Source organism: Panthera leo, chromosome C1, assembly GCF_018350215.1.
Source record: "Panthera leo isolate Ple1 chromosome C1, P.leo_Ple1_pat1.1, whole genome shotgun sequence".
In the NCBI taxonomy this organism is placed as follows: domain Eukaryota; kingdom Metazoa; phylum Chordata; class Mammalia; order Carnivora; family Felidae; genus Panthera; species Panthera leo.
In genome coordinates this window covers 181,987,468-182,009,251 of record NC_056686.1, presented here as the reverse complement: position 1 = coordinate 182,009,251, position 21,784 = coordinate 181,987,468, and the positions used below count along the sequence as shown (strand labels likewise).

The following is a 21,784-nucleotide window of genomic DNA, read 5'->3' as shown; positions in this document are numbered from 1 at the left end:
TGAGCAGGGAGATGGAGTTTTTATTGCTTACTATCAAAGTTTAACCTAAAGATGATACTCGGGAGAGAGTTGAGAAATTTTAGATTTGAGAAAGCAATTGAAAGCGAAAGAACCATTTTAGGAGGTAATTGTAATGAAAAGGGAATGAGATGGAAAAGGCCTAGATTAGTGTTGTCGCTGGAGAGTTCAACTGGTAGGATTTAATGACTGATTGGCATAAAGTTTGAGGAATAGAGCCCAGTAACTTCCCTTCTGAGAACTTACCCCGAGGAAATAATTGAGTGAGATGAGGGGAGGTAGTTTATATTGGGTATCACAAAACTCAGGAGCCTGGCAAATAACGAAAATGAGTGAAGTGGGCAAGTGAAGAGGCGCAGGGCTTGGGGGAGAACTGGAGAGCCCTCTCCAGAGGATGCTGCTGTTTCTCAGCATAGGCTGATGTGCCATGTGGGAACAGGAGAGTGTTGCCAATTCAGATTTGTCAAAAGAATCCGGTAACTTAGAGTTCATAAAAATCCGAAATTTAAAAAATGGAGGCCATGTATTGTTTTTAACAGCACTGTGGCCTAACAAAACACCTCTGTGGGTTAAATAGGTTTGCCAATTTTTAGACATGGCTTATATACATGAAAATGTTTACTGCATTGCTATGTATTAGAGTATAAATTCAGAAATAACCTAAATATCAGATAATATGGTTAAATAAATAGTTGAATGTTATAACCATTCAAAATGCTAAGGAAGATGTGGGAAATGTTGAAAGTATAATGCTAATAAGTAAATAAAGCAGAACCTCAAAGTGTATGTATGTGCTGATTACATCCTTGTAGCAGTTTGGATTTAGTTAGAGAAATCAATAGATGGATCAATCAGTAGATGGAGATTAGAAGGAATGGCTGTTTTAAAGTATTAGAAATCTGCAGACATTTCATTTTTGTTATAATTCTTTAAAGTGGAATATTTTATATTTAATATTATATTTTATATTAATTTTATATTTAATATAAGAAATATTTAATATTTCTTTAAAGTGGAAAAATAATTTTGGCAAGCTTACAAATCTGTAGATCATATTTATTATGCTTTATTTTAACATCATCTTAGAATGTTTAAAGGCCTTAGGCTATATGGAACGCGCTGCGGAAAGCTATGGCAAAGTGGTTGATCTGGCCCCCCTTCATTTGGATGCAAGAATTTCACTTTCCACCCTTCAGCAGCAGCTGGGCCGTCCTGAGAAAGCTCTGGAAGCTCTGGAACCAATGTATGACCCAGATACTTTAGCACAGGATGCAAATGCTGCACAGCAGGTAGGCCATGTCATGTGAAAGGAAGTTTTCCTTGGTGGATTGTGTTTTTGAACTTTTTCCTCCGTTAAGGATGTGTATACGGTTTGTATCCAAAAGATTTATTTTAGTGTATTAAACTCACCGTTTTTGAAAAGTAATTTTGAATTTAAGTTTCAGCCTCTTGTTAAACTCTGTAAGTTATGTGTCTAAAATGTTGGATCTTAAGTTGTGAAAGATCATAAAGCAAATGTTGTTAAGGTTTGGTTTCTAAAACAAAACTCTTCTGGGGCGCCTGGGTGGTTCAGTTGGTTAAGTGTCTGACTTCGGCTCAGGTCATGATCTCACAGTTTGTGAGTTTGAGCCCCATGTCAGGGTCTGTGCTGACAGCTCGGAGCCTGGAGCCTGCTTCAGATTCTGTGTCTCCTTCTCTCTCTCTGTCCCTCCCCCCACTTGTGTTCTGTCTCTGTCTCTCAAAAATAAATAAATGTAAAAATAAAAAAAAAAAAAAATAAAAAAAAAAAAAACTCTTCCATGCAGACAAAACAACTTACAGCAAAGGAATCTTGTCACATTCATTATCATGTGCTTATTTATTTAGGAACTGAAGTTATTGCTTCATCGTTCTACTCTATTGTTTTCCCAAGGCAAAACGTATGGTTATGTGGATACCTTACTTACCATGTTAGCCATGCTTTTAAAGGTGGGTAATGGTCTTTCCTTATGTTAGTGCTGTTGACTGTTTAAATGTTTAGAATTTGATTGAAACATAGATTACAGCTATTTTATAACTGTTCTACTCTCAAACTTTTGAAAATGAAAGTCAGATATAGACAAAAGACTTAGAGGTTACTGGTATGTATGACCTTTCAACAACATGGGAGTTAGGACCATCAACCCTAACACAGTTGAAATTCGCATATAACTTTTAACTTCCCCAAAACATAACTACTACTAGCCGACTGTTGACTGGAAGCCTTACTGATAACATGAACAGGTGATTAACACATATTTTGTGTGTTAAAGGTATTGTATACTGTATTCTTAAAGGAAGCTAGAGAAAAGAAAATGTTGTTAAGAAAATTATAAGGAAGAGAAAATACATTTATAGTACTGTACTATAAAAACCCATGTATAAGTGAACCTGTGCAGTTCAAACCTGTATTGTTCAAGGGTTGACTGTAACTGAAAGTTCTACATGAAAGTGTAAACTTGACTGTAGGTAGAGTAAGTGAAATAAAGTCTTTGCTAGTACAAACTCAGAAAAGTGAGAACCATAGTGTGATCAGTTACTGGCTTTGTAGACAGTACCACGTGCCAAAATTGTTCACTTTGCAAAAATGTTTTCCATGTGTGACATCATTTCCAAGTCTAGCTTTTTTTCAGGGAAGTGGTTATGTGTGCATGTACATATGTTATGAGTTAATGTGAATTGCCTTCTTTTTCCCTGCTAAGGTAAGCAGTGTGATCTAAATTCCCTTGGGAAGAAAAAAAATAAGTCTGTTCTCTTTTAGGTGTTTAAATACACAGTAATTTGGCCTTTTTTTTTCCCTACTAAAGAAGATTTCAGGTATACCTGTGGTACTTGTGACCCATAGATTTTCTTTAAAAAATTATATGACTGGAGTGCCTGACGGGCTCATTTGGAGGGGCACAAGACTCTTTATCTTGTGGTTGTGAGTTTGAGCCCCATGTTGGGTATGGAGATTACTTAAAAATAAAATATTAAAAAAAGGTATATGACTAAAAAAATCTCAAATTGTTATTTTAAATTCAGGTAGCAATGAATAGAGCTCAAGTTTGTTTGATATCTAGCTCCAAATCTGGAGAGAGGCATCTCTACCTTATAAAAGTGTCAAGAGACAAAATATCAGACAACAGTGACCAAGAGACCGCAAATTGTGATGCAAAAGGTAATTACTTTCATTTGCTTTATTGCATAAAATGTGACTGAATTCAAAAAATATTCATGAAATAATACCTGATAGTAACTTAATTGAAAATATACCCTTTTCTGGGGCACCTGGGTGGCTCAGTCAGTTGAGTATCTGACTCTTAATTTTGGCTCACGTCATGATTTAGCATTGTGGGATGGAGCCCCACGTCCGGCTCCCCGCTCAGCATAGATCCTACTTAAGATTCTCTCTCTCTCTCTCTCTCTCTCTCTCTCTCAATCTCTCTCTCTCTCTCTCAATCTCTCTCTCTCTCTCTCAATCTCTCTCTCTCTCTCTCAATCTCTCTCTCTCTCTCTCAATCTCTCTCTCTCTCTCCCTCTCTCTCTCTCTCTCCCTCTCTCTCTCTCTCTCTCCGTCTCCCTCCCTCCCCCTCTCCCTCTCTCCCTCTGCCCCTCTCCTCTGCTCTCTCTCTCTCTCATAGAAAAAAAAGAAAATACACCGTTTTTAAATAAAATGAAATTTCTAATCCAGATCCTTCAAGTATAATAAACTCATTTGATGTTAAAAGAAGAAAAGGAAGGCTACATGTAAATACTTTACTTTTTAAAAATTAGAAGGAAATCATCTGCTTGGATCTCCCTATGAAAAAACTAAACAGAACTTTTGACCTTTTAAGAAGAAAATATGTTATTTTAAGAAATTTGTGAAGATTAGATGGCAATATAAATTACTATATTTGTCTAGTCACTTCAATTACATGTATTTCATTCTCTGTTAAATTCATTTTTGATAAATGTAGCAATAGTCGTAGAAACTCTAAAATAAATTGCTTTGACGTAGTCTCGAGTAATTTGATTTTAAAAGGCGTCTTATATTTAGTAATGCCTCAAGTATGCCTCAAGTATGTTTGGGTGAGGTTGAAAAGAGAAACTTGAAAAGAGTCTAAACTGGAGGTATCAGTCTGTCAATGTGTGCAGTGTGCAATGGAAAAGGGTTTTAAAATCCAGAAGAGCTGAATCTCTGTAAGCACATTATGAGGACCTAACATAAGTAGGTTTTGCAGGGGAGGAGAGTCAGGAAAGGAATGAGGATCAGCTGCTCATAATCTAGATATAAATGCCTCAGAAGCCTATCTCTACAGCTCATGGTTCTGGGCCCATCTCAAAGGCAGACTCTGCTTCATGTGTTTAAGACTATATTTTCTTATATTTTTCTCTATATGTGATTCTGTCAAGTTTTCTCTTTCAGTATTTTCTCATTTCAGGTCCATTGTGGGTTTTTCTTAGGTTCATAAAGGGGTTTTTTTGTTAATTTCATCATGGTAGGGATCATGTTACATTTGTGTACCAGGATAGGATGAACAAGGTCTCTTTATGTTACATGCATCTTTGTACTTTTTTTTTTTTTTAAGTTTATTTATTTTTTTGGAGAAAGCTTGAGTGAGGGAGAGAGCACAAGTGAGGGAGAGGCAGAGAGAGAGGGAAAGAGAGAATTCCAAGCAGTCTCTGCGCTGTCAGCACGGAGCCCAGTGCGGGTTTGAACTCAAACTGTGAGCTGAAATCAAGAGTCAGATGCTTAACTGACGGAGCTACCCAGGCATGCCTGTACTCTGATTTTTTCACTCAACATTTTCTCACATATGTTTTCTCATGCTGGTCTCTTTATAGCTATTATCATTAAGGAATATTTAATACTCCATTGGATAGCAATCCCATAATTTAATTATTCCCTTATTTTTTGATATATGGTTGTTTCTGATAATTTTCTTTTATAAATAATACTATGCATTTATCCATATTTTTGACTATTTGTATAGGATATATTCTCAGGAGAATTACTGGGTCAAAGACTAAAAAATTTTTATGGCTTTTGATATTTCTCGAGTTATAAATTTATAAAAAAGGACGTTCTAACAGACAAGACAAGATTTTGAAGGAAAAGAAATTTTGAGGCAGAGAAAATATTAAGATTATAAAAAGATCAAGAACAATCTAAATCTTGAAGTCCTTTGCTAAGCAAACTTTTGAATTCCTTGTATGTGCAGAATCCTGTATCTGACTTCAGTCATGGAATACTCACTTACTTGTTCTGCTCTGGAGGACCATATATCCTAGCTAGCACTGACAGATACAGATGACATAGCTGGACTTTGTAGAGGACAAACCAGAAGTAAGAATTACCTGGGGTTGTGGATTGTTAGGCAGAGCAGAGGGCTGGTGTTGAAGTAGTGTAAACAGAAAACTATCCACTTCATCATTGTCTAAAGAGTGTTGGCAAGAATTCAGGCCCATAGGAATGTGGGTATTAAATTTAGCCTTAAAATTGATCATAGGGATTTTTCTAATATTGTTATTTCTGAAAATACAGTGTCCTAACTGATTTTCACTGGTATCATTTTAGCAATATTTGCTGTACTCACAAGTGTCTTGACAAAAGATGACTGGTGGAACCTTCTGTTGAAGGCCATATACTCCTTATGCGACCTATCCCGATTTCAAGAGGCTGAGTTACTTGTGGATTCTTCACTGGAATATTATTCATTTTATGATGACAGGCAAAAACGCAAAGAATTAGAATACTTTGGTCTGTCTGCTGCAATACTGGACAAAAATTTCAGAAAGGCATACAACTATATCAGGTAATTTTCCAATAACTTATTTTAGATTCTTTGAAAGAGGATGTGTATTTACTTTGATTTAGTCTCTCATACTCAAGAATTAATAAATTGTTTTAACTCTCTTGTGGCTTACAGGTAAATTCAAATCATTGATGATTCTCAGAGGCATGCCCTCTCATATATTTAACCTCTTGTACATCAGTCTCCCCATATATAAAATGGATATTATAATATTACCTCCTTGTAGGATTATTGTGAGAGTTAAGTGAATTATTATAGATATGGCCTTTTAACAATGTCTGGCACACACTTATTAGCTGTTACTCACTGTTCATTGTACTGGAGCTGTAGTGGGCTGGGGGAGAATGGGTGAAACTTAAACTACTTGATTCTTTTTTTTTGGTTTAAAAGTTTTGTTAAAAAGAACAAACAAGATGTAGAAATACTAACTTAAGTAGCATCTTCTGGGAAAAATCACTGTGTGAGTGTTTATGCTTAAATATGTTGACATAGTCTGCTTTTCATTGTAGGAAAATGTTGCTGCGCTGAATGAAGTATTTCATTCTTAGAATCAGAGGTTTTTCTTTTTACATTATTTTTTACCCTCCCTCTCTGTCTGCAATTTTAGGGTGATGGTAATGGAAAATGTCAATAAACCTCAGCTCTGGAACATTTTCAATCAGGTTACCATGCACTCCCAAGAGGTACGACATCATCGCTTCTGTCTTCGCCTAATGCTGAAAAACCCAGATAATCATGCCCTGTGTGTCTTAAATGGACACAATGCATTTGTATCTGGTAGTTTTAAGCACGCGCTTGGTAAGTGTCCTGTATGTGACTTTGTCAAGTGTGGATGGTATGATGGTTAACAGCCGGGCCTGGAGCAGAAAACTACCTGTGTTTAAATAGCAGCTCCCTCATGGCAAGTTATTCTACCTCCCAGTGCTTCAGTTTGTTTATCTCTGAAATGGAGGGAATAATTGGACCTGCCTTACAAATTATTGTGAAAATTAAATGAGTTAATGTAAAGCATTAAAAAAAATGCCTGGCACATACAGTAAGTAGCTGTAAGTGTTGGCAGTAATGATAATAATGAATATTAGTATTTATTTTTTTTACAAAGCTTTGGTTCAAAAGGCTGAAGTTTTATAATTCATTCTAAAGGTCAATAATCCTCCTGCGTAGACTTGTTTGTTTTCTAAATAATTTTCATTAATTATGGATACTTTGCAGGGTGCCTGGGTGCCTCAGTCGATTGAGCATCTGACTCTTGATTTCTGCTCAGGTCATTATCCCAAGGTCATGGGATTGAACTCTGTGTCAGGCTTTGTGTGGAGCGTGAAGCCTGCTTGAGACTTTCTCTCTCTCTCCCTCTGCCCCTCTCCCCGGTTCATGCAGTCTCTGTCTAAAAAAAAAAAAATATATGTGTGTGTGTGTGTGTGTGTGTGTGTGTGTGTGTGTGTGTGTGTGTGTGGATTGCTACCTGATTTTAATTTGCTATAGTACAAAAATGGATTTAAGATTTGCTGATAGTTTGTTCCTTAAGGAGACAAGTCTTTATACCAAGATTTATTTACATTGTGCTTGCTAATTCTAATTAAACTCAGGGAAAATTAATCACTTGAAATTTTCTATAATAGGGAATCAGAAGCAAATTAGAAAAATACCTGGCCAAATGTTTAAATTTAAAATGAGGCATGTATCTCTTGCTGCCTAAGAGCTAGTGTTGCCCAACTCACTTGCCAGTAACCTTGAACATCAGATGTTGAAACTTAGCTCTGGTGTGTGTGTTTTGGAATTGTTTGCTTAATGGTAAGAAAATATAAAACAGATTTATATTATTTTCCTATATTTAGGACCTTTTGCAGAAGGTAAAAATAGAAAGTGCAAATGGCAGTCTACCATCTGTGCTGCTAAAGAGATTCTGTGGTGCCATGTCTTCTGGCACAGAGCTGGAAAGAACAGAAGTTTTTACCTATGTATGATAAATTATTGATCATCCCTTTATAAAAAAATTTGCTTATCAAAAAAATAAAAATTTTGCTTAAATTCCCCTGTCTCATATGGATAAACTTTTGACATGAAGCAGTTACATATGTAAATACATGGAAACAAGGAAAACATGTTTTTCTCAGGAAAAACGAAGTAGTGCTCCATTTGGGAAACAACATCCATAATCCTAAAAAACAAAACAGAGCTATTTTTCTTTTTTTCATCTCCATGATCTATCACATTTGCATTTATACCAAAAGAATTCACCAAAGACACATTCCCTTGTTTCTTTTAAAATAGATTTAAGATCTTAAAATAGAGTTACGATCACAATTGATAAATTATTTTGGAAGTATTACTCTACATGGAAATGTCTAGCTGTGCCTAAAAGAAGGTTTTAGTTGCTCATATTTAATCTGGGTGATCAGGATATATTTATAGGTAAATCCTCCTAATTTTGTTATATTTTGTACATTGTTTTAAAATTCAAATTAATGTGCATCTGATTGATATTTTAAAATGTACACCTTGCATATGTTAAAAATCAGTACTATTTAGCAATAAAGTATATTTGAATAAGTGAAGAAATAGGGAACTATGCTCTTGTCACACCCATCTGATACCACTGTTCTTTTTTCAGGACAATATGTGCAAGCCTTTCGCACCCATCCCCATGAACCTCTCTATAGCCTCTGTATAGGCCTAACGTTTATTCACATGGCCTCTCAGAAGTATGTATTAAGGAGACATGCTCTTACTGTGCAGGTAATTCATTTAGATTTCTCATTACTTGGTTTTATGTTCTTTAAAAATGAATATACTTAATGCTTTTGTTGTCCTGCTTTAGAAGGAATACCTGCTTAGTATACATACATGTTGGGAGTTCCAACACCTATCCCTCTGTTTAGCACTCAGCATGGACTCAACATCTAGTGGTGGTGCTCCTGGCTAAGACTTAGGTAGCCATGTAGAAAGGGTACACAGCCAGATCACAAAGAGGACACAGAAGAGTCTGGAGGCTTCCTTAAGACTTTGGAGCCCCTAAGACCTCCAGTCTTCTAGGTCCTGATGACTGATTTATTGTAAATCAGTTTTAAAAATACATAATATATATATCTAGTAATGTATGAATATGTGACTGTGTTGACTGTTTCTTTACATCACCACCAACAAATTGCTCTTTTAAAGTTTTCATGGTTGTAGTCTTTTTATTTTCTTGTTTACTTTTTTATATAGTTTGTCTTCTCTAATAAGAATGTAAACTCCAAGAGATCAGGGATTCTGTCTGTCTTGTTTACCACTGTATCTTTAGTACTTTTGTGTTGTTTTTATATGTTTGACTCATGTAAAGACATGTTTTTTAAGTAGTTATGGAAGGAAAAAAATGTTGACTTGAATGGAATAGCAGGATTTAGTAAAGGAATTTTTCATGTGGGTTTGGTTTTTAAAGTAAAATGGTTAAAAGAAAGCCTAAATTCAAATGATGATAATTGTTAAAGCTAGGTGTTGGGATTCATTATAATGTTCTCTTTACTTTTGTATGTTTGAAATTTTTCATAATAAAAAGTAAAACCAAAACCAAAAAACAATTGTGATATTTATCCACCTCTTGCTCTAAGTTTTTTTCTCTCTTAATGGATACTTTTGCTGTTTTAGGTAATGTAGGATTGTTTATAAATTAAATATATAATGAGCACCCACTGTGCTAGGAGTGGGGATATAGTAGTGAATGAGTATACAGGCAGAATTCCTTACCCTCATGACGCTTATATTCTGGTAAACATTAATAGGAAATTTTTATGGATTGACTCATTACTAAATAGTTAAAATAGGGGTGCCTGGGCTCAGTTGGTTGAGTGTCTGACTCTTATTTCAGCTCAGGTCATGATCCCAGGGTTGTGAGATCGAGCCCCACATCAGGCTCCATGCTGAGTATGGAGCCTGTTTAAGATTGTTTCTCTTACTCTGCCCTTCTCTCCCACTTATGCTCTCTTTCTGTCTCTAAATAAGTAAATAAAAAAAATAAAGTATGTAGTTTTTGCCTGATAGGGAAAAAATTTATGTACTGCACAGTAATTTAGAAGCTAACTTTCAAATCACTGGTATATTTAAACAGCAGTGTTTAATTGGTTGGAGATTGAGATAAAACAAGAAGTGATGGGTATATGGGGGTTTGTTGTCCTAATCTGTCTACTTTTGTGTATGTTAAACATTTTCCATTAAAAAAAGTTTCTAAAAACAAGTTTCATTGTAAATACCGTGATTCTTAAATTGTTTTAATTTCTTGTGAATCTATTTCCTTATGCTACATGATCATAATTAATTTTCCTTTGGAGTAGTTAAAAACAAACTAATTTCATATGTTTTACTATCTTTCCTACCTTCTTCTTATACTGTGAAAGTAAATCTTATAATTCTGCCCGTATTTAATATTTTATGTACAGTGTATATTACTTGGACACTTTAGTGAATAATGTGACAAAAATGTTTGAAAGTAACACAGTTAATGTAAAAAGGACTCTTTTACTTCTATTCCATTAAATTTTTTGTCAAAACTCTTATCCCCTAAAAGATAAAGTGGCTGTCTCTATTACCTAGCTTTTAAATCACTAAATATTTGAATAGTGTTTCAGTGGTCTCCTAAGTTTGTTAAAAATTTCTTAAAATGCAGCAGGTAATTCAAATCCTGTTACTGTATCAGAAGACCTACAAGTTTATTTGGGTTGCAGTAATTCATCTGGGCTTATTATTCTTTCTCAAATTTTTATCTTTAAATTTGTCATCTTAAAATAGGAAGATTTGCTATTTCTCTGAGACTAATAGTTTGTCTGCTTTACTTAACAGAACCATGATTTTCAGTGGAGTAGAAGTTGTAGTCACCTATAAATATGGGTTATTTTATTATGCAGAAAGTATGAGTTTAGTGAACATAATTATTTTTATTCCTAAAATGCATTAATTCTAAAGAATTCATTAATTTTTATTGTTTTTTATTGAGAAAAATTTGTGACCATTTATCAGAAAGCAGATCACCCAGGAAATAGTTGCATTTTATAGTCTATACTCACAGCTGGAGATTATATTTATTTAATTACTTAACATAGGACACTTGCACTTTTGCAGTCGGTAACTTTCTGCAGCTGGTAACTTGAAGATGCATTAAAGGGGAAAATGAATACAGTAAGAGATGAAGCAGGTGCTTTTTGGACACCGTGACACACGTGGAGCCTGCAGTATTCTATCTGTGTTCTGATGTTTTTTCCATAAAGTCTTTGAGTCAGAAGCTTTCAGGGGAAGAATAATCAAGTTTTTTGGGTTAAGAGGTTATTAAGGTCCTGAGAGGTAACTTACAAAAAAGGTACCATTGACCCAGAAAGTTTAGGTATACTTAAGTGAGTTTGTCCCTGAGAAGAAACCTTTCTAAAATTACCATTTTAAGAGCTTAGATTTTATATTTTGCTCAAGCTTTTAGACATCTTGAATCAAGAAGTTTATTGGCCTCAGGGCACCTGGGTGGCTCAGTTGGTTAAACATCTGACTTCAGCTCAGGTCATGATCTTGCAGTGATGGTGCAGAGCCTGCTTGGGATTCTCTCTCTCTCCCTCTCTCTCTCTGTGCCCCTCCCCCACTCATGCATGCGTGCTCTCTCACCCTCCCCCCCCAAAAAAAGAAAAAGTTTATTGGCCTCTAATGTCACAAAAGCCAACTTGGAACCTTAAAAACAATCCTGTGTTCTTAAAGATTATGGATCTTTGACAGTTTTAACATTGGACTTTGTTTTCTGTAAATATTTTTGTCCTTAAAAAAAATAAATCTTTCCTTTATATCTTCGGAAGAGCTCTAGACTAAATTGTGATATAGCACTATGCCACAGACATATGTTCTTTCAGGATGAGATTGTGTCTCTTTTAGAGAGAGTACAAGCGGGAGGGGCAGTGGGAGAGGGAGAGAGAGAAGCAAGCAGGTTCTATGCCCAGTACAGAGCCCTACATAGGACTTGGTCTCATGACCCAGGGATCATGACCTGAGCTGAAATCAAGAGTTGGACACTTAACTGACTAAGCCATCCAGGCGCCCTTTTTTAAATACTTGTATTCTGTACAGAATATACCTGGCACATATAGTTGTTCAAATATATACCAGTCAAATGAGAATAATAATGAATTATCTTTTTCTTTTGGGTAGGGCTTTTCCTTTCTTAATCGATACCTCAGCATACGTGGGCCTTGCCAGGAATCATTCTACAATTTGGGCCGTGGCCTTCACCAGCTGGGGCTGATTCATCTTGCAATCCACTATTATCAGAAGGCCTTGGATCTCCCTCCACTTGTGGTAGAGGTATTGTATGATTTGCTTTAAAAACTGAGGAGTCATTTCATTTCATTTCATCTAGAGAGAAGTGCAGTTAGCTTATGTTGTGGTCCAGATAGTGAAATAAATTACATACTAGAATGGATTTTTTCCAGGGGCACCTGGGTAGCTCAGTTGGCTAAGCGTCCGACTCTTGATTTTGGCTCGGGTCATGATCTCGTGGTCGTGAGATCAAGCCCTGTGTTGGGCTTTGCATTGACAGTGTGGAGACTGCTTGGTATTCTCTCTCTCTCTCTCTCTCTCTCTCTCTCTCTCTCTCTCTCTCTCTCCCCCCCCCCCCCCCCCCCCCCCCCTCTCCCTCTCTCTCTCCCTCTCTCTCTGCCCCTCCCCTGCTCATGCATGCACATGCTCACTCTCAAATAAACATTAAAAAAGAAAAAAAAAGAATGCATTTTGTCCATATTGAATGTGTTTATTTAGCAACAAGTAGATCTTTGGCATTCTTACCTTATGACCTGATCAGCAACCATGTGGACACATATGACTTGTGGTGACCATTTCAGTTACCCTAAGGTAGCCTCTGTGGTTATCGGTATGAGCTGGGAGACAGAAAGCCTGAATATTGAGTAATATAGCCATTGTTCATTTCAAAGTTCAAGTGTAACTAACATATTTCTTTATAAAGATGAAAGGCCAGTATGAATTTAATTTTAAGATACTGTATAGGGTAAAGTGTTGCCAATACTATGACAATCTGTGTTTAAAGTCTAATTCTTATTTTAATTTCTGAAGAATTTATTTTTGAGAGAAAGAGACACAGAGTGCGAGTGGGGGAGGGGCAGAGAGTGAGTGAGACACAGAATCTGAAGCAGGCTTCAGGCTCCAAGCTGTCGGCACAGAGCCCAACGCGGGGCCTGAGCCCACGAACTGTGAGATCATGACCTGAGCCGAAGTCTGACACTTAGCTGACTGCACCACCCAGGCACCCCTAGTTGCTAACATTTTTAAGTTGCATTCATAATCCTCACATGCCCTCATAACTGTTTTCTATTACCCTTGTCCATTGTTAGTCATTAAACAAATAAATACATACTTTTATAGTTATGCTGATGAAATGCATACACTTTTGTATTTTTTATTTCATAAATGCCTTTAAGTATTGCTCCTTAAGCTTTATAGGTATCATTTTTAATTGTTGCAGATATTTTTACAGTTGACTCCAAAACTTTGTATTGGGGAAGATTAGTATAGATCTAACCTACTTCATTGAGTTCATTGCTTTGCTATTAAGTAGAAAAAAAGGTAATAACACCCCTAGGGTAATTATTATTATTAATTTGCTGTATGCCTTCCTAGACTTATTCTTTATATGGCTTTCTATTATGTAGTACAGGTATTTCCCATCTGGTCATTTGTGTTATGATTTCTTTTTTAGATGCATAAGTTTTACATTTTTTAATGAAATCATATTTTTTCCTTTATAGTTTCTACTTTTGCCATTGTACTTAGAAGGGCCTTTCCTACCCAAGATTATATTATTATTCCACTATATATTTTTTTCTTTTATGGTTTCATTTGTTTATTCTTAAATGCTTAATTCATTTGGAATTTTATTCTGCTGTGGCTTGTGGATGAGACTATTTCTTTAACTTATTGGTTAGACATTTAAAATAATTTAATTCTATAGTTGTTACAGTGATTAACTGAATCAGTATTACCTAATAAAAATTTAGAACCAAGGTATATATGCCTAGTTGTATACTTTTTTTTTAGTATCATGAATGTTAAGCTTTTTGAATACTTCTACTTAATGAAACAGTATATATAACTGTTTATAACAGTATATAATTCATTCATGTATTTTTCCTCCTAGGGTATAGAAGTTGACCAGTTAGACTTACGAAGAGATATTGCCTACAACTTGTCTCTAATTTATCAGAGCAGTGGGAATATTGGAATGGCTCAAAAGCTTTTGTATACCTATTGCTGTATATAAAGTACCTCAGCTGAGAAAGAAGCATTGGTGCTGTGTGTGGACCAATATTTTCTGTCTAAGGGCTAAGTATTAACTTAGTATTAACCTGAAATAGAAATGACAGTTTGAGAATTATCATTGTATTTAATTTTTAATATGTGATAATGATCTTTTGATAGATATGCAAAAGTATCATTCCAAGAGTTTGTACATTGTTCTATCATTTTCTTTTAGCATTATTTTTAGTAAAATTGTCCCCAAAGGTGAAATGGAGAATGTTAGCCTTTAAGCCAGCTTTGAGCTAAAAGTGCTCATTTTTTACTCATACCATTTATTCATCTGTGCATTCATTACTATGTATTAAACACCTGTGTACCTTGGAATATAGTAAGACAGATGTGACCTCTCAATACAGTTCTCTAAATAGAGAACTTGAGCAATATATTCATTTGAAAGAAATGTTTGCTACATTTCTACCTACATTATCATTGACCTTTCCATTTCTTAGTGCCCTGTTACTATTGCATGGGCAGTTTATCAGGTACATAGAAAAGGATGTTATTGAAGGAAAGACAAGTTGGGACTCTTTCTCATATCAGCACAATTATGTAATTGACTTAGCTCCTAAGAAAATTATTTGAAATGGTTGTATAGTAGGAAGACACATAATTGAGTTAATCTTTTACTTTTCACCTCCATGTGTCTTAGTTGTATAGATTGCTGGGCATAATTCAGAACATCCTGTTCCAAGACAAATTAAAGAATGCATTACATCTGTTGGTGGCTTTCTGACAAAAAAAAAAATGTAGAATAGAGAGGACCACATTTAATAATATGACCTAATTTGCATTTCAAGATCACTAGGAATGTAGGAAGATTAGAGAATTCTATGTATGGAGTAAAGTATTGCTGTGATAAAGTTAAAAAAATAGATGAAAATTTTTTACTTAAATACGTTATGTTCTTGAATCTAAGATAACAATAGTTTTAAGATATACTTTTGGTTTACTAACAGTTTTTGAGAGTTTCTTTTTAGGGGAAAAAATGCTGTAATAAGTGTGTGTTTGGATTATATGACGTATTCTAATTGTGAGAGGGAAACACGTATGAGACTTAGGATCAAAGAAATAGTATGAGGGCTTTTTAGGAATTCTTACCACTACAAAGTAGTTGAAAAGCAAAATTTGTATATAATAAGTGAATGTATCATGTATTCTGTGTGTGTGTGTGTATTTAAATGTGTATATAATTTAAATAAATTGTATTTTTATAATTGTTTTACATGCTTATATATTTTATTTCATGCCATTTGCAGGTAATGATGAAGTTAACTGATAGAGTATAAATTAGATTTGCATCTTGGAATCTTAGGGAATTGAGTATTCTGTGTTCTGAGTTTTTCTCTTGAATTAAACTCAACTGGCTGTGACTCCAGTTGATCTCCTGAACAGCCTTGGAGGAAATAATAAATCTCTCTAGCAGTCTTCTAAAAAAAAGTTGATATTGCATGAATTTGTTTAGCATTTAAAATCATAGCTACCATTGCTGAGTGTTTACTATGCTACTCTGTGCCAAGTACAGTGCTGGATACTCTAGATACATGATCTCTGGTCCTCTCAGAGAATCACCTGCAAGGTAGGTGTTATGGTTGGTCTTACTATTATCATCTCCATCTTATAGATGAGAAATTAAGTAGCATGTTGAAGATCACTAGCAAGCTCCTTGCTCAGAGACATTCCTTCATGGGAACACAATTCCACTTCAGATTTACAACATAAAAATTGAGCATAAATTTATTTTAGAAAAAAAAAGGAGAATGGCAGTTATATTTTCTATCCTCCAGGACTTCAGCTTATTAAAAGCCCTGTAGTAAACATCTTTGGGGGTCTTTTTAAAAGCTGATACTCACTTTCTTATCTACCATCCTCATTCCAGCCTTGGAATTCTGACAGCCACTTTAATACAATGAGATTGTTTTCTACTGGTCACTGTTGATTCAGCTGGGAGTCTGCTCCTATACCAAGTTGGGCCAATCGAGTTTCCTCGCTCCTTCTCTGGGAATTTTAGAATTGAGATGAAGTCTTGCTGTAGGGTTGGAACATGAAAGCTATGAGGACATTTTCTGCTTTCCCTGTGAGCCAACCAGCAGTTAAACCCTTATGTTGAGAAAGAAAAATAGAGCCTATGCATTAAGAGAAGCAGAGATGAGAGATGGAGAGAATGCTGTGTGTTCCTAGAGATTTTCCAGTTTTCCATTCCCATGCTTTCTGAAATTGTGTTCCAACCCTTGGGTTCTTTCTATAAATATATCCAGTTGTATAATTCCACTTTATACTAGCTGGAGTTCTGTTATTTGCACCAAAAATAGTCCTGATAAGCTATCATTCCTTCTTTGTTTTCATTGAGCATTCATGTGTTCTAGCTATTTTCACAAGAAGGAAGGGCATATAGCAACCAGAGACAATGTCCCAGAGTTATAAGTAGTGTCATGAAGTCTAATCCACAATAAAGAGGCTTTTAAAAACTTTAGGCAAGAACAGTAGGAATGTGTCTATGGTCTGGTGGTGTAAAGTCAACAGTAAGGCCATAGAATTGTTCAATTTCTGTGCTTGGGGTAGTTAACACTATAAAAGCACAATACTCAAACAGGATGAGGTAGAAAAGTATGGAAAAGAAGCGGTAAATCTGAGGCTGTGATAAGAGAGACCTATAAATGTTTCATTTCCAAGTCCATAGTCCCAAATCCAGTTGCTGTTAGGTTATGAAACTGAAAATTATAATTTTGAGGCCTTTTAAAGAAGGAAATGATAAATAAACAATATTTGAAGTGGGGAAAAGGTGGATCCTGGGAACCACATAAGTATGATGTTCCTGACATGATTCTAGCTGACTCAAGTGCACATAGAAGTTCTATTCCTTAGGAGACCTACTCTGTCTCCTTGGAAGGGGACTTGGTAGCCCAGAGGACTACTACAGTTTGAATGTATCTGGATTTCAGCAGAGTTTTTGAGGACGTCTCTTGGGCTATGCTTGTGGGTTGAATGGAGAAATGTGACTTATTGATCTGCAATGGACCAAAGACTACCTACTGGAGGAGTCCCATGATGGCAGGCATGGCCAGGCCCTTGTATTCCAGACTTGCTCAGAAGCTAAGGCATAGTTTATAGTTGCTAATACTATACTGCTATACTGCTATACTGCTATACTGCTAATGGAAGGCAGTCAACTAACCACATCCCTGTTTACAGAGCTACCCAGAAGTTTCAAGACCAAAAAACTGCCCAAAACCCAAAAACAGGCAAATGACAAAACAATTTTAGAAGTTGGGGCACGTGACTGGCTCAGTCAGGAGATCGTGTGACTCTTGATCTTGGGTTCGTGAGTTCGAGCTCCATGTTGGGTGTAGGGTTTACTTAAGTATTAAAAAAAAAAAAAAAAGTTTTTAGAAGCTAAAAAGCAAAGGGGCAATTAGCAACTAAATAAACCAGGGAAGAATGAAAGCTAAGTGCCCACAGGTGGTGGCAGTATGCAGCCAGAAGCAAGCTGATTCAAGCTCAGAGAGGCTCATGCATAAGAGATACATTCGGTATCTCCAAAGGCAGCTGAGGTGGGACTAAAAACAGATGAAGCAGTTGAAAGTCTGTTGAAGCAGGCAGGAGGTGCCTGGGTGGCTCAGGCAGTGAAGCGTCTGACTCAGATTTTGGCTCAGGTCACGATCTCAAGATTGGTGAGTTCGAACTCCGGGTTGGGTTCTGTGTTGACAGTGTGGAGCCTGCTTGGGATTCTCCCTACGTGCCCCTCCTCTGCTCTTTCTCTCTCTCAAAATAAACATTAAAAAAAGAAAAACAAAAAAGCATGCCAGCGTTAAAAAAAAAAAAGATCTTCGAAGTTACCCTGTTCACTCAGAGCATGTTACCACTTCACCCCTGCCCTACAGAACACTGGTGGTTTCTTTTCTGTTGAGGCTGTATCAGGATCTCTGGATTCCGGAACACCAGGTGTAGCTGAAGGCAGAGTGTTCGGATTAAGTGAAAGTCTGCACACTGAACAGTGACCTTGGCCTCCTCCTATTTGACTCCCAGAAAAGTGGCAGCCAAGTTATATCCTCCAAGCAGGGGATTAGAGGGTTCCTCTCTGAGAAAAACCCGGCCCAAGAAAAAAGACCTATAGAGACTTACAGTTGCAGGTCCCCAGTGAAACAGCCTGGTCCTGGCCAGGAGCTTGCATATGGGATAACCCTCCCACTCCCACCTGGCCCCAGTCAGCTATCCGAGGAACAGACAGCTCGTGAGCATGAGGCGTTTGCGGATAGTTTCTGAGGTGCAGAGATCCATATGAGCAAATGGGCAGGGGAGGAGTGGTCCTCAAAGAAAACAATGCAGGAAGTAGAGAAATAAAATGTAATTAATATCCCCAGATGATGGGGTGCCTGGGTGGCTCCGTTGGTTAAGCGACCAACTCTTGATTTCAGTTCAGGTTATGATCTCACAGAATGTGAGACTGAGCCTGGTGTCGGGCTCTGTGCTGACAACGCAGAGGCTATTTGGGATCCTCTTTTCCTCTGTCTCTGCCCCTCCCCAGCTCATGTGCACGTAGCGCACATGTGTGCTCTCATTTAAAAAAAAGAAAATATCGTATATGTGAAAAGAAGAATGCTATAAAAAGAAATATTCAAAGTTTAAGAGAGCCTTATGACATCAAAAATGTAACTGCTGAAATTAATGAAAAGATTGGGGAAATTGACTTTTAAAAAGAAAAAAGGGAAAGTTTAAGAGATAAGAAAATTTCAGATAAGGAAATTAAAGGCTACAAAACAATCTAAATGAGAAGTTCTTTGTGGCAGTTACCATATCTTATAAATTAATTTATTTTTTTAAATTTTTATTTATTTTTGAGACAGAGACAAGAGCATGAATGGGAGGGGGGGTGGTGGTCAGAGAGAGAGGGAGACACAGAATCCGAAGCAGGCTCCAGGGTCCGAGCTGTCAGCAAGGAGCCTGACGCAGGGCTCGAATTCAGGGACTGTGAAATCATGACCTGAGCCGAAGTCGGAAGCTCAACCAACTGAGCCACCCAGGCGCCCTTTATAAAGTCATTTACATTTCACGGTGTTTGGTTATAAGTAATTCCTATAGGAGGAACAAAGTCCTACAATGATTTTTTTTTAGTTTTATTTATTTGTTTTTTAGTAGGCTCTATGCCCAACATGGGGCTCCAACTCACAACTCCAAGGTCAAGAGTCCAGTGCTCTACTGAGTCAGCCAGGTATCCCCTGCAATGATTTTTTTATACGCAACACATTGCAGTATATTTCTATAATTTAGAAGTGTACTTCATCATTCATCATGCCAGCTTTTAACATTTTCCTCCAAAAAGTTTAAATTTATTTGAATAGAAAAATTCAGTATTCTCTACATTTTGGCAATCACATCCAAAACTCTGTCCCTTTGCACTGCTCTCCGTCAGCATGGAAAGGGCAGCTGGAACCCTAACGTATGTTTCTCGTCCGTTTTTTGGCCTTGACCCAAAAAAATGTCTAGAAGATATCGGGGTAACCTCTTCCTGCACTAAAAGTTTCTAATGATACGCTGAAGATTGTACCCGGCATTTACCCTGTTTGTGGACTCAAGGTAAGCAAGCGTAGAATGCGAATTAGCACCGAATTAGCTGGCATTTCAGTAAAGAGAGTCAGGTGTTTATATTCAGCAAAAGGAGTTCAAACAAGTGAAGAGAGGAAAGAGAAAGCCAATAAACAGGTCCCTCTGGCTCAACGCCCCACAGCTGCATAGGACAGGTGGAAGTCAGTTCTGATGCGAGTTCTAGGGCTGTCCGTTCCCTCTTTTCTCAAGCTAGTGTTGTAATGAAACAAGTTTTCTTATTGAAGCATATCTTCATAACTATAGACAGCTGAAAGAAGTATTTTTGTAATTACTTGCTTTACAGATTAGTTCTGTCTTGCTTGGACAGAGACTTGCTCAGTTTATGGTGTGAGTGAGGCTGATCCTGCACCTTCTCCATCTCAGGTGCTTTCCTGATTGGGAGAGAAAAGTAGAAGCTCTGACCACTAGAGGGGGTATGCTAGTCACAGAACTTCCCACCGCACGGAGGAAGGCTCGCGCTGGGAGCAGTCAGGACCACCTCCATCGGGCAATCCCCCAACAATGTGTAAGTTTTGTAGGATCTGATTTAACTCTCCCAGATGAAAAAGAAAAGATCTGTGTATAGTCAGAATTGCCGGATTGTAGGGCACCAGCACAGTTTTAATATGGGTACCAAGTTGCTCTCCCAGACGGCTTTACCAATTGTGTGGGGATACCTGTTTTCCCCAGGCCCAGTTCAAACATATTTTCTCCCCCGATTGATAGGTGGGAAATGGATGTTGCAGTTGCATACTGGTAAAGTTGAAACCTATCTTATATGCTTATAGACCTTTCAGAATACTTTTCTTCTTTGAATTGCTTTTGTTACATCCGTTGCCCATTAAAATTTTTTTTAAATGTTTATGTTTGAGAGAGAGAGAGACAGAGCATGAGCAGGGGAGGGGCAGAGAGAAAGGGAGACACAAAATCCCAAGCAGGCTCCAGGCTCTGAGCTGTCAGCACAGAGCCCGACGCGGGGCTCAAACTCACGAGCGGTGAGATCATGACCTGAGCTGAAGTCGGACATTTAACTGAGCCACACAGGCACCTCTCCTTTGCTCATTAAAAAAAACCAAAAAACAAAAAACATACTGGGTCCTATTTTTTTCTTATGGAATTGTAGGCACTCTTTATTTAATCTGGACTTAAGTCTTTGTCATTTGTTTTTCACTTTATGGTGTCTTTTCATAAATCTCAATTTTTTTTTAATAGCCAATATGAGACTTCAAAAGAAAGCGTTTAGCAAAGTAAGGAAGATCTTGGAAAATCAAGCAGAGTTCTTAGGAAGATCACAGCAGAAGGCAGACCAGCCCCATCTCCTTCTGGACAGAAACAAGGGAACAAAGAGTAGGACCACTGAAGTAGCCTGGGTGGAAAGTGAACAGGTTCTGGGCACAGAGAGTGGATTCTGGGGGGACAGAGAAGCAGCTAGAGAAAGAAATATGGCTAGACTTCTTAGAGACTTAGAGGCAGAGGTGGATTTTGAAGGATTTGCAAGGTTCTCCTTTGAGATGTTGTAAAGATTAAAAGTACAGAGAGGGTACGTGGTCCATGTGCTTGACTAATTAAGAGCTTCATATAGCAAACTTCTGGCTTTGCCTTACAACACAAATGACTCTAGTTTCATCATGAAGCCAGAAGTCTTCTCTAGAACGAATCAAGAACTTACTTACATGTTGTTAAAGGCACTAGAGGGGCACCTGGGTGGCTCAGTCGGTTGAGTGTCCCACTTTGGCTTAGGTCATGATCTCGTGGTTCATGAGTTCAAGCCTCACATTGGGCTTGCTGCTTTCAGCCTGTCAGCAGAGCCCGCTTCAGATCCTTTGTCTCCCTTTCTCTGCCCCTCCCCCACTTGCACTCTCCCCAAAATAAATATTTTAAAAAATTAAAAAAAAAAAAAGGCAGTGGAGATAGGCAGGGGTCAAGTAAGTCGTGACAGCTGTGGGTCAACTTCAGGTTATCTCAAGAGGCAAAAGAAACTCCTGAGATTTTTCATTTTTTAAAAAATATGTTGTTATTGGGGTGCCTGGCTGGCTCAGTCAGTGGAGCATGCAACTCTTGATCTCAGAGTT

General features: G+C 37.2%; 1 protein-coding gene across 2 annotated transcripts in view; it reads left to right on the top strand.

Moving 5' to 3' along the window:
* The window catches only part of GTF3C3 (general transcription factor IIIC subunit 3), a 41,488-nt gene extending 24,246 nt beyond the window's left edge, over window positions 1-17,242 (top strand). Inside the window, exons 11-18 of one of the 2 annotated variants that reach the window (XM_042949553.1) lie at window positions 1,105-1,307; window positions 1,885-1,986; window positions 3,061-3,196; window positions 5,579-5,816; window positions 6,424-6,614; window positions 8,428-8,552; window positions 11,973-12,125; window positions 13,972-17,242. In XM_042949553.1, the coding sequence (XP_042805487.1) occupies window positions 1,105-1,307; window positions 1,885-1,986; window positions 3,061-3,196; window positions 5,579-5,816; window positions 6,424-6,614; window positions 8,428-8,552; window positions 11,973-12,125; window positions 13,972-14,094 (1,271 nt within the window). In that variant the 3' untranslated portion in view covers window positions 14,095-17,242. The remainder of the gene's footprint in view (window positions 1-1,104; window positions 1,308-1,884; window positions 1,987-3,060; window positions 3,197-5,578; window positions 5,817-6,423; window positions 6,615-8,427; window positions 8,553-11,972; window positions 12,126-13,971) is intronic. The other variant, XM_042949554.1, reaches the window with a different exon arrangement.
* Window positions 17,243-21,784: the final 4,542 nt, after the last annotated feature.